Here is a 19,148-nt window from a genome sequence, read left to right on the forward strand (position 1 = left end):
ACATGATGAAAGATTTATAGTGATCATTGCATGGTCAAAATCACTTAAGGGAGAAAAGGGAGAAACTGAACACAAACTAGGGTCAGAGACAAGACATAAATCAAGGAGAAAGGGTAAATAATTAGGATTGTCAGGAAAATGAGTAACTAAGTTTACTATTTTAGTAAGAGATTAAGAAATGCAGAAGTTATAGGCTTTAGTATAACACAGGTTTACAACTACACCAGCCTAATATATGAAGAAGGAGTTTGAGTTTTTTTTCATATCTTATTTAACACATAATCTTTATTCAAAATTAATCTTTTTAATTAAAAATTAATTGTTTTAATCTTTTTTTAACTTTAAAAAAAATCTTTTTAAAAAAGTTTATTTTTCGAAAGAAAAAAAATTTATTCTGTTAAAAAACTGAATTTTTTATAAACATCTAAAGCATGTGATTTGTTAATTTATTATTGTTGTTCTTATTTTGAAAAAAAGGTACAAAATATAAGAACTGCAGTTTCTCTAGAATAAAATTAATTTCAATGCACAATAATGATACAGATGATTATAATCATTTAAATGTTTTGACAAATTTTTGTCAAAACATTTAAAAAGATTAAAAAGATATTGTTTAGGTGAAAACAAAAAAAAAAAAAAGAAACTTTTGTAATTAAAACCCATGTTTTATAAAACAAAATATAATTTGTTTTGTTAATAGAACCCTCTCTAAAAGTTATGTAATACAAACTCAAAAAACTCAAAGAACGGCCTCTGCATAGATAAACAAGTTGAGCAAGATAATACTAAGGATGCAGTGGGATATTAATCCAAATTTTTAGTTTTAAACAAGATTTAAACAACTTCAAACTTTTTGTTTTATATTATGCTTCTAAGAAAAATCAATATTACATAACACTTGATAAATGTTTATATGAGACATCAAAACAATCACTTTATAAATGAATATTATAAACTGTGTTATTCAAACAGTAATATTTATTATTTGATTGTTTAAAAGCTTTAAAGCAACCAATAATAATAACCATTGATAACCAATGATCACTTACATGAGCAACTGACAAAAAAAAACAACTAATGATTGTAACGACTATTAAAAAAGCAACCGAACGAAGCTAACATGATGCTAACTTGATGTATAGTAGGGTGTGTCATACTATGGACAAAATTTAAAATTCATACTTATCAGTGGCATTTTTAAGAAAAGGGTGAGGTTTAACATATTAAATTCAGAAATATCAAAAAAATTGAATTTAAAGGATTTTAAGCTACCAGGGAACTGCTTTGAAAATTGCCAAAAATTGTGAATTTTTGATATTTTCATAATTTCTCAAAACAAAGCAAGTAAAGTTATAAAACAAAAGTTTAACTTCGTTATTGACAAACTATTTGACTTGGTGGAGTGCAACTGTAAAATAGTTCTTTGTTTTGAGCAATGCTGTCCTCCTGACTGTAAATTTGGTGCCCACATTACCTGCATCTGTCCTAGGGAGAGAAAAATACCAATTATTGAGCTGGTTTATATAAAAGGTATGAGTGAATATACGACAACCATTATAAAAGTGTTAGTAAAGCTGAAAATCAAATTTAATAATATTTTACTGATCTCTTTGATTATTTTAAAAGGAAAATTTTATTTTAATTTGTCTAGTTGTAAGCAAAATGTTGCTACCTTTTTTTAGCCCAAAGAGAAAAGATTGGATCTTTTAGTTCATATTAACTTGGACCTGCTGATTTGATGGAGTCCAAAAGGTTCAAAAAAGTACAAAGTTGCAAACGAAGAAGAGAAGAAGAAAAACAAACAAGAGAAAAAAAACACACAACACAAGAAGAAAATAATACTCAAAATGAACAAGATAACGAACATGATAATTATAAAGAGTTTAAATCTGATGAAAATGAGATTTTTTCTATTCAAAAGCCTTGTACAAAATATTTTAAAAAATCTAAAAATTATGAAGATATCTCTAATATTGCATTGGCCAGTATTCGATATGGTGTTGGTTTAGGAGCAACTGCAGTCATAGCTACTGCAGCATGGGTAGATGGCGGACTTGTATCCCAAAGTGACACTAGATTAATAATAGATCACAGTAAAGTTCGGAGAGCTAGGGATAAAGTAATGAATGAAGTTGCTATTCAGTTTGATGATTATTGCAATAAAGAGATTATTGACTGCATATTTTTTGATGGACGAAAAGATCTTACTAAAGTATTTTTAACTGTAGATGGATCAGACAGACAGTATCCGGCTAAAGTTAAAGAAGAACATTACACTATTTGTTCTGGTGATGGTAAGTATTTATTTCATTTCACTCCAGCTAAAGAAGCAAAAAAGAACCACTTTGAAATTATAGCAGATAAGATTATTGAGTATACTGCAATGAGGAACATTAATGTACACTTAAAAGCAATTGGTGGAGACTCTACCAATGTAAACACTGGTTGTGAAGGAAGAGTAATGCACTTTATGGAGCTGAAATTAGGGCGAAAGTTAAATTGGATTGTATGTGCTCTACACACCAATGAATTACCACTCAAACGTCTAATTAAATTGTTAGATGGTGAATCTAAAAACGGTAAAAAATGGAGTGGACCCATTGGAAGCTTACTTGATGAAGCAACCAATCTTGAAATTAACCCTTTTTTTAGTAAAGTTGAAACTGGTGAGCCTCTAATTAACTTAAGTAATGTGGTTAACGACCTTTCTACAGATCAGTATTACGGCTATCAAATAGTTAACGCTATACGCAGTGGTCATGTTCCTCAGCAACTAGGACTTCTTGAAATTGGCCCTGTTAACATGGCCAGATGGCTAACAACAGCCAATAGAATATGTAGAATTTGGGTATCTCATCATGGTCTTCAAGGCGATGCAGCCCAAAAACTTCTTAAACTAGTTGAGTTCATTGTAGGAGTGTACTTTCCTGTCTGGTTTAACATCAAAGTTAAACATAGTTGGACAGAAGGACCAAAACATGTTCTTTACCAGCTTAAGTTGCTTCAACACCAGTCACTCGATATTCAGAATATTGTCATTCCAACTATTAAGCGATCTGCTTGGTATGCCTTCTCTGAATCTATTTTTCAAACTATGCTTTGTTCTGAAAATAAAGAAGAGAGAAGTTTCAGTGTACTCAAAATTCTAGAAATAAGAGGAGAAGGTGATGAAAATGAACAACTAGGAGATCTATCTGTTAGACCAAGAAGGACACCAGATATCAATACTAAGGCAATTTGTCTCAAGGATCTTATTGATTGGAATGAAGCTTTTGAACCACCTTTGACTTGTTGCATGACAACTAAAGACATCAAAGAGTATTTATTTAAACCAATGATTGTACCAAACTGGTGTTGCCACACTCAAGCTGTCGAAAGATGTGTAAAAAAAGTTACCCAGGCATGCGAAAATGTTTTTACAGAAGATAGAAGAGATGGTTGGATTAAAGGACTAGAGTTGTCACAGAAGTTGATGTCACGTAATCTATCTAAACAAAACCTTATTGGCTTGACAATGTTCAAAAATTATTCTTTATTGTACTTTATTTTAATAAATGCCAGTAAATGTTGTGTGGATCTATATAAAAGTTTTATTTTTAGTTCCAAAACAACCTAATTTTACAGTTTCAGTGGTAGGCAATGGGAGGGGGCAAACCCCTCTACTTGTTTTTACAAAAAAAAAATTTTTTTCCAAAAAGAGATGACGTTTTTCTACGTTTTGTAAGTTGTTTTTTTTTAATACTTTTATTTTTTAAGTTTTTACCTCCCCCTCCCCCCTGGCTTTTAGTGAAATGATCTCACTGACTCCCTGGTAGCTAAAACTTTTTTTTTTTTTTTTTTTTCACGGTTCTGAACTTTTAATATTATACCTCACGCTTTTTTAAACTATGCAAAGTAAAATTCAAAAAAAAAAGTATGACACACCCTAATGTATAGTATTCTTCCATAATGAAACAAAATCAAGCACCATTGTTAACTGTACCTTTTAGGCAAAAAAAGTTCATTTAATTCTCATTGTTAATGTTAAATAAAACATTATTACCTTTCTTAGCAGAAATTTCTGGTGTATTTGAAGTTTCTAAATAAAACAAAAAGTATAGATAATAAGCTTATTTATATATATCTCTATATATATATATATATATATATATATATATATATATATATATTATATATATATAAGTATATATAAATACATATACATACATACATATATATATATATATATATATATATATATATATATATATACACTCAAATTTAATCAAAACACATTTTGAGGTTTTGGAGTGGTGATTGTGTAAAATTATTACTTCATGGTATGTTTTTTAATTTTATAATTACAAACGTGCTAAAAATTAAGAAACAAGTTTATAATCTGAACTTAAATGATTTAAAGTTATATTGCACACCAACTGCTTCTTTTTTGCCTAGTGAAATAATTATGTTAAAAGTAAAGTGAGCTGTGTATTGCAGCAAAGTAAAACTTTAAGTCAAGATTTGTATCATTTGTTAGACCATGGTTCTATTTTATATTCTGAATAAAGGTGGTAGATCAATCAGTATTTCAAATTAATAGATTACCAATAAATTTCAGAAAAAATTATTTAACTACTTTCAACTATTTAAAAAAATATAATCTTAAAAAAAAAAATTATTACAAACATTGGCAAAAGTGTGAATTACCATAAGTCCAAACTGGCATAAGTGCAAACCTGCATATTTTGATTTGGCATAAGTGTGGTAAAAGAATTTGCAAATAATTGCATAATTGCAAACTGACATAAGTGCGAACTGGCATAAGTGCAAACTGGCCTAAGTGCAAAGTAGTTGCAAAAACTGGATCAAGTGCGAATTGGCATAAATACGAACTGGCATTTGTGTGCAGAATAAATTTGCAATCATTAGCATATGTGCAAATTAGCATACGAGCAAACTGGCATTAGTGAGTAGCAGTTACAAAATCTGGCAAAAGTGCGAACTACAAATATTAATATAAGTGCAAATTTTGAATTTATTTTGAAAATAGATCATTTATGGTGTCCAGACTAACAATAATTGCATAATAATCTAAAAAATTGCGAACTTAATAGATAAACAGATCATCAGTTATTTTATATTAGATCTACAATCAGATATTTTTTTTGTAAAATAATTTTATCAATAATGTCAGTTCTTTTCTTATTGCAATTGGGAATAGAAACGCTTCAATCAAATTAATTCCAAACTAATTCCACTAGTGTATTATCAAAAGTCAGAGCAAAAAAAACACCACATAACAACGCAGCATTTAAATAATGTCTCTTTATTACAGCAAATAATTGCATAAACTGATGTTAAGCAAAGGTGTTTTTCAGATAAGTTAACGAATTTGTTTAAAAAAACATTTTCATAAACGATCTTTTATGCTCTCCATATATCAGAGATGGTCTTTCAAAGTACATATTCTTAGAAGATGATAAGAACCTATCATTCAAGTTAAAGTTTTTTTATCTAAAATTTTGTAAAGTTGCAGATCAGAAAATAATTTTCTCACAGATCATTACCTTTGTAGGATATAACCTAGCTAATCATGTGGGCAAAACTACATAAAAAATGAACCATCAATGACTGTAAATGTGGACTGGAGTGTTAAAGTTTTAAATTTTTGATTTCAAAAAAAGATTGTTTGGAAAAAGATGATAAAATAGAATGTATTATCAACTGCAAGACATGGTAGATTTAGTGTTAAGGTGTAGGGCTGTTTTGGTCGGAATACCACAGGTAACCTTGTAAAAACAGAGGAAATAATAACAAAAAGTTCACTTGGACACTTAAAAAGTCACGCTATACGATTGGAAAGTTGGGTTAATGGGCAACCATTTATTTTTTTTAAAAGAAAATGACTTAAAAATGAAAAAAGTAAAAAATCTTTAGAACATTGTATATGTTATTTGACTGAGTTCGAGACTGATCAAATATTAAATAGAATGATCTGGCTGCCCCAATCACAAGATCTCTCTCCTATCGCACTTTTATGAGATGATTTAGAAGTAATGTCGAATAATAATGTCCAATGGTGCATAAGAATATGTCGGCCCATTAATAGCTGGGTGATTAATAGGCAAGTAAATTATATAAAAGGACTTTATATTAATTTTTTTGTTAACCTAATAAATAAAAAGATAACATAGTTCAGGAAGATTTTGTTTTCAGTTTTTCTCTTAACTGTAAGTAAAACTTTGATATCTTATCTCGAAAAACAGTTCAAGCAGCAACAAACAAGGGATTTGGAAATAGAAATAACACATACTGCATTAGCGGTATGTGTTATTTCTATTTCAGCAGGTGATGTTTTTAAGTTTGTACAGTCTTCTTCAATTGTGTTTACAGTTGTGGAGGATGTTGTAACTAAAAGCAGAGAAATGATTATAAAATATATTCGTCATTTGCATTTATAATTTAGCACAATAAACTTACTTAACTTTTTAGGATCAATAGACAAGTTAAGTTTTATATTTTTGTCCAGATGTTATAAATGGAGAGATATAAGGAGGGGGAGAGGCGATTTGAGCGTTTCTGATAGCAACAAAGTTTTGAAAAATTAAAATTGAAAACAACCAAACAAAAAACTTATTTATTAGCTGTTATTAACAGCCTTTTTTTTAACAGTAATTAAAAATTTATTTCTAAACAAAAACCGATCAAAAGACATTTTAAAAAGATGGCTATATTAGTGTTTTTAGTATAGTTTTTTAAACTTCAACATCAAATTAGAGTACTTTTTGTTTATTGTTGTTGTTATTAATTGTTGTTTTATAAAACAACAATTAATAATAATAATAATAATTCATCTAATAAAGAATTATGTTCAGGAGATGATTTTAATATCAGCCTTAATCTTAAGTTTTTATTTGAATTAGATCGACTGTCTAAGTATAGATTTTAATAGTTTATCATCTAAATCCTGGTGCATATGTTTATCATATATATCCGCTGGTGAGTTAAAAACTGGTTCATTACCACAAACTGGATGCTAAAATTTAAAATGACATTATTAAAAACAACTAAAAAAACTTTAAAATGATGTTATTAATATTAAATTAAAATTATTTTTATAAAGTTTTATAAGTAACAAATTTAAGTAAATGTGACCTTTTTTTTTTTTTTGGTTTATTTAAGAATAGACACTCTCCAATTTTTTGTAACAACTCTAAATAAACTAATCAGAAAAACATACCAAAAAAAAAAAAAAAAGAGCCACATCGGCATTTTTGCAATTGAATTTGCCCCAGTAAAATTGCAGAAAAGGTTGAAATTTCAGAAGTTATGTTTATTTTTAAATGTTTTAGTTTGTTTATTAGATTCCTTCACTCAAAATATGTACGTGTATATATTTTTAGCTTTCCATTACACACAGAACAGAATCAAAGACAAACCCCTATTCTTTTCAATATAGCATATTTTTGTTGGTTCAATGCAAAGTTTACATAGTTATATCTCTGAAACCATTTGGAATCAGATGATGAAATTTTGGGGATGTTCATAATTTATTAAAATCTTTAAGTAGTGTGAAAATCAGCAAAACTTGCTTAAGACTTAGGTTAGCAAGTCCTGGATATTTTTTACGTGAAATTGCACTGATACAACCCTCTCTCAAAGCTATAACTATAAAGTACAAACTCAAGAAACTCAAACAATGGCCACTGCATGGATAAACTAGCTGAGCAAGGTAATACCAACAGCATTTATCTTGATTCAAACCATTAATTTGACATATATTATGTTTTAAATATATATTTAAAAAATCATGTTTATAAGAAAAACCAAAATAATGTATCGCTGGATATATGATAATAACAAATATTTGTTATTAAATTTTTTTTAAAAGAACCAATAATATTGTATTGAATGAATTGTAACAATGATAAAACAGCTAACCAAACTTTTAGGTAATAAAACTTAATATATGTGTATATATATATAAATATATATATATATATATATATATATATATATATATATATATATATATATATATATATATATATATATTATATATATATTATATATATATTATATATATATTATATATATATATATTATATATATATATTATATATATATATTATATATATATACAACTTTAATATGTATTCTACAAAATAGAGTGCTTAATGTTCTTAACAGAATAGGAGGGTTGAAGTCCAAAATTACCTTTTCTTAGATTTTTTGTAGTTCAACCTATTTTCTTAAATAATTTTACATTCTAATTTCAAATATAATATTTATACTTAATTATAAATATTTAGCCTTCTACTTCAATTTTAATAAGTGACTATTTTGACAAAACATTCAATTGTTAAATTAAATCATTATTTTCAAATTTAAGCAAAGTAGAACCCATGGTAAATATATTTTTTCATTTTCATCAAAATATGAAATCATTATGTCTAGTTAAAAAGAACTCAAAAAATTATACATCATACATTATATTAAGAACAATTTACTAAAGTAATTAAATTAAATTTATAACTATATTAAGAACAACTTGCTTCGATTTCCAAAGTGCGAAATAACGTTGTTGAAGTCATCATAGGTAATAGATGACTGTAAGGATTTTCCAAGTAGAAACTTTAAGTTAGTAGCATATTCTTCAGTTTATATATGATGGCCATTTTTTGTATTTTTATCAACAACCATGATTTTAAATAGAGTTTATCTCTGCAGCAATTGACCAACTATCTCTAAAATCTTATTCTTCAATCATTTTTAGCATTTTAACAAATATTGTTTATTTCAAAATATTTGTTGAAATCTGATTTACAAGTAAATGGACCACCTTGTAATTTTAAAGAAACTAAAATAGAATTTCTCCTAGTCGCCTTAGGTAAAGCTTGTTGTTCTTTTTTAGTTAATCTGCTTTGTCTAACTTGTATCTGTTGCTGGTTCTAACTGCATTCTATACTTCAGGTTTTTTTAACAATAGGACCCATTTTCTGAAATACTTCAAATTTATTTGAATATTTATTTCTCAAATGGCTTGAATATTAAGAAATATTACCACAAAACTGTTAAAATTGATGGCTTTTTCTGAGTCTTTTTGATACTCCTTGAACACATGGCTTTTTAAAATTAAAAAACTTGTTTATTTATGACATCATAAGATAAACATGAATGCATTTTGCTAAATAATATTGCAATTTAGAATGTGTGACTTTTCCTTTAATTTTACAAAAAAATGGTGCAAAGACTTGAAGTCAAAAAGATACTCCCATGACTAAGGTAACTATAATGTTATCAAAATTCATAGTTTGATTACATTATAGTTAAGTTTATTAGTGATATATTTATGTTAGTCTCCAACATAATTATATATTTATTAGGGATGCGCCGAACGTTCGGCAAAACCGAACGTTCGGCTGTTTTGCCAAACGTTCGGTTCGGCCGAACCTTAGCAAATGTTCGGCCAATAATGCAAATTTGGAATTTATCATAAATTTATCTAAATATAAATAAAATTTAACTCGTACCATAGCTACAGTTTAAATGGATAAAGTTTTTATCAAAAAAAGCGTACCAATTGAACATAGAAGTACAAATGATTTAATAATTGAATTTCAATACAGTTTTGGTTTAAATTTTATTATGTATTTTCAATACAGAATAAATTTAATCTGACCAAATGGAATAACAGATTTACCAAAACTATTACTTAACTAAAATAATTGTAAAATAAATACCCCTGCATCAATTGAGTATTATTTTAGTTCATCACAAAAATCTAATATTATAAAATCACCAATTGTTAATCTTAAAATAACAAATAGGAATTTAAACGAAAAAGTTATTTTATTGAACTTAAGTTTGTTAAACGTGATGCCTATTGTTGCTGAGGTAAAATAAATAAATTTCTCTACAGAGAAAGTTTCTTACAAGCTTGCTACTCAACTTGTTTAACTGATAAAAAAAATATTTGAAAGAAACAAACTTAGGGAAAAACATTATTATGGAGTTCCATAATAACACTCCAATTAAGTATTTTGTTATTATTGTATAATTGTATTATGTAATAGTAATAACAATCACAAATCAATAATTTCAGAAAAATAAAATGTCAAAATCATGAAAATCAATCATCACTTGTTGGTTTCACAAACACTTCATTTGTGTCACTTACTGTGGGCTCTTCACAATCTGAATCAGAGGATTCAAGTTCTAAATTATGTTGCTGCATTTCTTGCATCTGCTCATTTAGCCAATTTTTTATTACATTCATATCTTCATTTTGATACATTAATTTATACCTAGGGTCACAAAAAGTGGAAAGACATTAAAACTTATCATGTAAAAATATACTCAGTCTTTTGGCTACTGACTCTTTCAATTGTTCAACTAAAGTATTTATACTTAAAAATGCCTCACAAACTAATGCTTGATTAAAAAATACTTTAAGAGCCATAATCGAAGGAATAACATCTGATAAAAATGCCTCACATTTGCTGAGATTAACAGGTAAAGTTTTAAATGGTTCTAAAATATGAAAAACTTTATCTAATAGCCCCATTGGAATGAATTTAATGTTGATTGGGTAGCATGATCAGCTGTATAAGTTGCCAAAGGAACTCTTTAATCAAGCATCCTTTCAATCATATTGTAAGAACTATTCCATCTTGTAGTAACATCTTGTATTAACCTATGCTTATTTGTACCAAGTTGTTCCTGAATTGCTTCTATTTATGCTGCTGCTCTTGGTGAATGGTGAATGTGTTGCCAGACATCTGTAACAAACTAAAATTTCTTTCACAAATTGTTGCGACAAAATTGAGTCCTGTACACATAACTGTATTGCATGTATAAAACATGAAACTGACTTAAAACCACTGTCTCTAATGCCAGCTACCATGTTGGCAGCATTATCTTGTAAAACAATGTGAATTTTTGAGTGCGGAATTTCAAAACTTAGCAAACCTTTATGTAAATACTCACTTATATTTTTTCCTGTGTGACTTTCTGGAAAATGCATAACTCTGAGTACTGTTCTCTGTTGGGAAAATTCATTATTGAGCCAGTGTGCTTTCATGCCTATGAAGGCAACATTTAAACTATTTGCTGTCCAAATATCAGTTGTAAGGGAGATATAACTGGCAGAAGATATATTACTCTTGATTGAATTAAACAGATTACCATATATTTGTGGAACAATATTTTCACTAAAGTAACTCCTACTGGGTATTTGGTAATTAGGGCATATCCCTTCAATTAGTTTTCTAAAACCAAGATCTTCTACAATTGTGTATAGTTGAATATCAAATGCCATCATTTCTCCAATGCAATTGTGAACCTTGATTGCTCTATGGTAATTAATATTCCATAACCCTTTTTTATTAATACTCTCTACTAATGTTAATTGTTTTATTATTTCTGAATCACTTGATGTAGAAACAGTCGATGTTTCAATAATTTTTTTTTTATCTGACTCTTTTTCAGCCAATACATACTCCACAAGGTGCTTTTTTAAATGGCGCCTAATTACACTAGTGGTAAATGTCTTTGGACAATTCCCACCTCTAAAGAGTATTGCTTTGCATTGTAGGCAGATACAAAAACGAATGTCTTTCTTAGAAACTTCAAAGTATTTCCACACAGTACTTTTAAAAGAAATTTCTTCGGAAGACATTGTTTTATACTTTTCAAAGAATAATATATTTTTCTAAATTATAAAAAAAAGTTCAACCAAAATTAAAGCACTTTAAATTTAAACTGTGTAAATATATCTTAAAATATAACGAACATGTTACATATTATGTTATTTTATCCAATACGTTACAGGTTATACATTTATTTATATTACCTAACTTTAGTAATTGTATTATTTTTTCAAAAAAAATCGTTAACATTTTTATTTACACTACAAATAAAAATGTTAACATTTATTTTCTTTACACCACAAACAATCATCCACTAATAAATTAACTTTTCAAAGTTACTTTATAATTTTTCAAACAAAATTTATAAACCTTTGTTTTAACAAATTTTTAATAACACAATAAAATGTTAAATGTTTTATAACACAATTTTTCAAAACTGTCTTATTTTTTCAAAAATAGTAAAAATTCGGTTGCCGAACCGTTCGGTGTTCAGTAAAATTTTATGGCCGAACGTTCGGACTCGGTGTTTGGCCAAAAACCGGGTTAGGCGCATCCCTAATATTTATATAGTTTTTTTATAAAAGAAGATTTAAAATTAAATTCAAAAAAAAAAGTATTATTTTTACATAAGGCATAAAAGTTTTTAATTCTTTATGATAATTCCATGTTTTTTGAATAAAACTCAGAACAAATAATTTTAATAACCATGATAGAAAGGTTAATGATAACGTTTCAAAACTTTTGTTAATAGATAAATCTAAAAGAAAACCCTTTAAAAGGTTATCCATATTCATATCATTTTCAATTTGAATTAAGGCTTTTTCTACAGCTGTTTTTATGTCAAAACCTAAAGCTGTATGTGAAGTGTAAAGCAGTTGACCAGCAGGAACTTTTCTAAATATATCAGCTGTGTTTTCATATATCCTATATTATAAACTTTAGTGTCAGTCATATGAACATCTGCCTCCTTGTATAGTTCTTTTGAGTCTTTCTTTAACATTTCCAATGTCGTGTTTACTCCATCTGCAATATTTGCTGTAGTTTTTGAAGCAATTGTTCATGTAGGTAAAACAAAATAATATCCTCAAATAATACGTAAACCAGAAGATGCAAAGATCCCAACTTGTTTTGAGTGGAAGAGTCAGTTACGTGAGGTACTATATCTCTAAAATAGCCTGCACAACATTGCCTGCAATTAGACCAAGAGAATACGCATGCATCTTTTTTAGATTTTTTACATATGTTGCATGTTGGGAGTACGTTAGAATCAATGAATGTGTTCACTATAGCTTCACTATCATTTTATTGTACTTAGATATTCTGTCATTTTCTTCTGGAGTGATTTATTTTGCTCTAAAAATTCAACAGCTGAATACTTTCAGTGCAAGTTGCATTTCTATTATGGAGAATCTTTCTCCATATAACTCATACACCCATATATGCACACGCATAGTATACTCACATATCATTTAAAAACACATTAGAAAACACATTAACACATTACGAAACCACTGCAAATATTTTTATTTATTATGTTTTGTAGTATCTTTAAAAACTTTTAAATAGAAGTAGAAGTGATTGTGGTTGTGGTAGGCTTAAAGTAGAAGACCAACCACAAAAAAATAGAAAACACAGAATTCTTTTTTAAACTTTTCTAAAAAATTTAATTAAGAATAACTGGTTAAAGATAAAATATAAAGTTTTGGACCCCTTTCTCCTCCCTTCCACCTTAGTATATGCTTAACCATGAAACATAAATAACAGACAAGAAACAATTTTTAATTATAGAGAATAACTAAAGTAAAACATTTTAACAATATAATATCAAAAGTTAAATTTTTAAAACATAAAAATATCAGTAAAACTGTATAATTCTCATGTGACAATTTATTGGCTGTTTTAGTATGACATCATTAGTGACATTTCAGAGTAGTTAAATCTGATAGATGTAAATAAATGTGTGTAATGCTTCAATATAATACTTTTATTACACTCACCAGGAAAAAAGTTTATCAGATCATTCCTACCAATAAGTCTAAGTACCTCAAAAAAAGCTTCATAGTTATTAACCCCTAAAAGATTATGACGTTCTAAAGTTTGAATTAAGTCAATAGGAGTTGTAATCTTTTCTTGATGACCATAGTCAATTTGTTGTGAATAATAAAATTGAATTGCTTTAACATCTGTATCCAACAAATTGTTTGCAATTTTAAGCAAAGCTTCTTTATATTTTTTATTATCCATATCTTCAAAAAACTAAATAAAAATTTTATGCAACATTTTAAATATTTAAACATTTTACAAATGTAAAAAAAATTTTATAAATAATAATTGCTTAACAAAATAAGTATACAAAAATACTATGTTTTCTATAATAACAGATATAACAGGAGATATAATATAAGATATAACAGGAGAGTTTAATATAACCATTTAAATAGTGCCTTATTTGAATGGTTATATGAAACTCTCCTGTTATATTTTAATAAGAGTACAGCTCATGGTTCTTAAGTCAACAGGTAGTAAGACTTTTGAAACTCTTTTTTGAAGACGCTGATTCTATTAACAGGTGTAAAATATCATAGTAAAACAGGATATGTAAAATACCAAAATTGCTGTATTTACACATTGAATATGTTAATGTATTCCATTAATGGGTTTATTAAAAAGTTAAAGCAACTACTTACTTAAACTAATACAGGATGAAGCAACTGCATAGCTTATGATTCATTCTATGCCAACTGGACCAAGGTTCAACATGAACCCCTTCAGATTTTGATGAAACTTGGTGGGTAGGTTAATATCAATAAAACATGTTCTGTTCATACTTTGAAGCTCTATATTCTATTAACATATATTCAGAAAACCTTCTAGTTGTTTTTGTTATATACAACTCTAGACTTACTTTAATAAAATTTTGCCATTTAATTTATGAACATCGTATTTTATTCATAATGGCAAGCTAAAAAACCTAAAAAATCGCTTGCAAATATAAAAAATTGATTTTTGATGAGCCAATATACAAAATCTGCAATTTAAGAAGTGAAAAGACGTTTTTTTAAATTTTTATAAATGGAAGGCTTCCAAAGTATTAGATAATTAAATTAACTGATAAAATACAATTCAGTAAAAATTATTATGGATTTCTAAAAATGGCTTTGGCTGAAACATAAGAAAATGTGCCTCCACTTCAAACCATCGGTAACCTATGATCAACACTGGTTTTAATAAGGGTTTTTTTTTCTAATGTTTTAATAGACTTAACTACATTGATTTCAGAAAAAAATACATGTCTCATATTTGACAGTGCCCTGAAAAAAAATTTTAATAGCCTTTTGTATATAAAAGTTACTAATATCTCAAAAAAAAAACCTTTTCTGAAGAAAAAATTCACAATTTTTGATTCGTGGTTTAGATGTTGGTTCTTTTTCAAAATTGTGAACAATTTCTAGCGCTCTCTAACTCTCTGGAAATGTCTGGTGAGTAGAAATTATTGTAAATTTATAGCAAAGTGTCACATCTATCTTTTGATTCTAAGTTATACACACATATATATATTATATATATAATTAGTAAAAAACACTTATCTAACTTTTATCTTCGACTTGATGTTTCACCATTGCTGGATCATCAGGAAGAACTCTTCCTGATGATCCAGCAATGGTGAAACATCAGTTCGAAGATAAAAGTTAGATAAGTGTTTTTTACTAATTAATTATCGCTCTGTTCTTTAAGAACATTGAGCACTCTATTTGTAAAATACACTAACATAATATACATATTATATATATATATATATATATATATATATATATATATATATATATATATATATATATATATATAATATATATATATATATATATATATATATATATATATATATACTATATATATATATATATATATATATATATATATATATATATATATAATATGTATATATATATATATATATATATATATATATATTTATATATATATATATATATATATATATATATATATATATATATATATATATATATATATATATGTATCTATATATGTATATGTATCTATATATAAATGTATATATATATAAATATATAAATATATATATGTATATATATATATATATATATATATACATATATATATATATATATATATATATATATATATATATATATATATATATATATATATATATATATATATATATATATATATATATATATACATAGATATATAATTTTATATACTCGATATATACTGTATATATATGTATAATTTTATATACTCGATATATTTTAAAAATATTAAATGTTTTGAAAACTTGTAATATCTTTATTCTCAATCTTTAAATAATAAAAAATATACTTGTTTAAGTCAACTTTCACACTTGTTTAATTCAACTTTCTGTTGATACTAAATGCAAAAGATGAAGTCTCAAAGTAGGTGGAAAGTCTATTACTTTATTTTCATTCACAACAGTAACTTGACTTAATAAGAAAGCCACACACCCATTTATTGGCTTACATGATTTGGCGTACTTGATTGTTTTCTCATGTTACACATTAGCTGCGGTTTGTCTGAAAATCTTTCTGGATGATTATCTGAAACTTAACTAGGAGATTTCCGAACTTGTCAGGAGATGAAATTTTTTGATTTTTTAAATTGATAAGTTGGTGAAAGTCGGGTATGCACCCGAACACTTAAAAAATAAGTATTATATTGTTCATACGCTAACAAAAAACAAAGTTTCAAAAGACTGGAAACGAAAGTAAAAACACCTAAATATTGAATTAAAAGAAATATAATAATTATAATTATTGTACTTGAATAAAAAACAAAATTTTAGAAAAAAAATGTCAGGAAACTGATATCTTTCAAATTTTTTCATGGTATATTATTTTAATCATAAGGCACTTAAATAATATATACTTTTGAGACTTAACGCCATATTAAAATTATTACGTACAAAAGGAGAAAGTCAAATGTATTTAAGTAAGTCTAGCTCAACATAAAAAAAGTTAATATTTTTAACTTGTGTTGTATAAAAGAGCAATCTGCTCTAAACTCACACTCAATATCAAGAACACTTGACTCCTTTTTATTACAAATTGCTTTCTGATATTCAGTTTTTTACCAATTTATTCATTAATTTTTTAATACTATAATGTTATTAATTTTGATAGTAAGATGCTGTCTGATGCTAATCAAATGTTTCAAATGCCTTTAAAAGATGTTTTAATACTCCTAGCGCATGCTCTCCTTAATCAAAAAATTAAAATATTTTATTTGTAAGTTCAATAATATCATGCTATGTTGAACAACTTTTTTTGAAAATTAAATTGATTTTAATAAAATGGTTTGTTTAGCATTAAGTAAGCAAAATAAAAGTAAGAATGTTAACTTTTTTTTCTTCATAAATTTCAGAGACTTTAAACACTAGACTATAGAGACTAGTAAAAGGGAAATTGGACGGTATTTTATTTATTATTCTAACCGCTATTTTTACAAACAGGAATTTTTAAAAACAACTTCAGCCAGCGGCGGATTTAGGAATGTTCCGCTCAGTAAAAAGCACATTGTATTATTTAATGAGTTAAACTTATTTACATTTTCTTTTTAATTTTTTGATTTACAAATTTATTAATAATGTCTTCAAATTCAATTTCCATTAAAACGTCGTGCTCGATGTGCTCGATGTGCTCGATGTGCATATTCGAAACGTCACTTAATTTGGTTTCTTTTATTTGTAAACGAAGATTTTTATTCTTAATAAACAAGAAACGATCTTTCAGTGGAACAATTTGATACTAGTGACAGATAAATTATGATGATGATTTCTAAATTTCGAAACACGTAATTAAATTTTTTTATAAATTAAAAAATTGAACTGGTTTGCGATTTTTCTTTCATATTCAAATATTTAACTTTTCCGTAAAAGCTGTTTAAAATGAAGAAATTCTTCCATTAGTTCCTCACGGTCTAGATCCATTTCATCAATTTCGTACCATTCGTTGGCTTTTTTTTATTATAAATATTCGATAGAACATATATTTTCGACATATCCAAGCTTTCCATTCAAAAAAATATATGACTTTTTACACTTTTGTAATTTTTTTAGCAAAACTGATATAATTTTATAAAATGTATACTTTTTAAATAATTCATTTAGGCTATCTGTTATAATCTCATCTTCGTCGGATTCATCAAAATGCATTTTCTTTTTATTTTTACTTTTCTGTTCAGAACTAACCAGAACTAACCGAATTTGGCAAAGCATTTTCTTGAAATCTAAGAAAATTTTCTTTCATTATTTACAAGTAGTTTAATAACGAATCGTATAGCTAAACACCAGTAAGCATATTCGTACTTGCGGGTTGTAACTTTTATAATATTTTCTGTGATATATATATATATATATATATATATATATATATATATATATATATATATATATATATATATATATATATATATATATATATATATATATATATATATATATATATATATATATATATTCATAACGGTGAATATGACTAAAAATTAGCTAAAAATTAATTTTTTGTAAATTTGAATTTTTTTTTGTTGGTTACATGCAATTTTTTTGCCGCCCTCTAAATTTGCCGCCTTATGAAGGTACCCAATATGCCTATTCGTAAATGCAAGGTTAACTGTAGCAATTTTTAATATTTTCTAGTCTATCTATTTATCTCGTCACTATATATTTTACATACAATTAACTTTATTAGATTTATAAATATAAGTATATTTATATGTATACATTTATAAATAAGATAAAAATTAAAATAATGAGCCTGAATTTTGTAAAATAAAAAGAGTTCAGTTTATTGTTTTTACTTTTATATAGTTATTTTAGGCATTTTTAAAACGTAGGAGGTGGAGTTACCCCGGTTTACCCTATTTACATTTTACAAAAAAAGTTTTTTTTAAGTCCTTGTCATTTGTTTGGCTCATTATATTTATATTGTGTATTTTTATATAAAATAGTGAGAGGAGTAAGAGTTTTTGAGTCAAGTATAGGTGATAATTCTTTTTCTCAGCTAGAACGAGCTTTTGAAGAATATCATCGTTTTTGACAAGGGCCTTGCGATACAGGCGTACACAACATCTTACTTTTGAAATAATGTGTCTCAGATCTTGACGGTCTTCAGGGGGTTGATCATCTTCAATTACTACCTGAAAGTGTCAGTAATTAAGATGATTTTTTTAACAAAAATAATCTTATTTAGATGCCTTATACTTTTGAATAATTATATATAATACTTACCTGTAATCTAACACTTTCTTCATCTTCGTAATCGCTGTCATCAGAGATGGAAATATCATCAAGTGCAAAATCTACTTCTTCATCGAGATCAGGAATGACTTCTTGGACCGGAGTTGTTTTGTATAAAACATCACAGACTACTAAGTGGATGCCATGTGCCAAGCACAATTGATGGGTAGGTAAAATAGCTTTTCCGAATTTTTTCATTACAGCAGCTCCATCAGTTGTTGCTG

General features: G+C 26.7%; 1 protein-coding gene across 3 annotated transcripts in view; it reads right to left on the reverse strand.

The window, feature by feature from the left end:
- LOC136076808 (NACHT, LRR and PYD domains-containing protein 14-like) overlaps nt 1–16,320 on the reverse strand; it is a 40,196-nt gene extending 23,876 nt beyond the window's left edge. Inside the window, exons 1-3 of one of the 3 annotated variants that reach the window (XM_065790271.1) lie at nt 16,015–16,320; nt 13,628–13,886; nt 4,043–4,078 (exon numbers count right to left, since the gene is read on the reverse strand). In XM_065790271.1, coding sequence (XP_065646343.1) covers nt 4,043–4,078; nt 13,628–13,874 — 283 coding nt within the window. In that variant the 5' untranslated portion in view covers nt 13,875–13,886; nt 16,015–16,320. Of the gene's footprint in view, nt 1–4,042; nt 4,079–13,627; nt 13,887–14,317; nt 14,507–15,992 lie in introns of those variants that run through there. The other 2 variants (XM_065790272.1, XM_065790273.1) reach the window with 2 other exon arrangements.
- Nucleotides 16,321–19,148: the final 2,828 nt, after the last annotated feature.

This window comes from Hydra vulgaris, chromosome 02 (genome assembly GCF_038396675.1).
Source record: "Hydra vulgaris chromosome 02, alternate assembly HydraT2T_AEP".
NCBI classification, from domain to species: Eukaryota; Metazoa; Cnidaria; class Hydrozoa; order Anthoathecata; family Hydridae; genus Hydra; species Hydra vulgaris.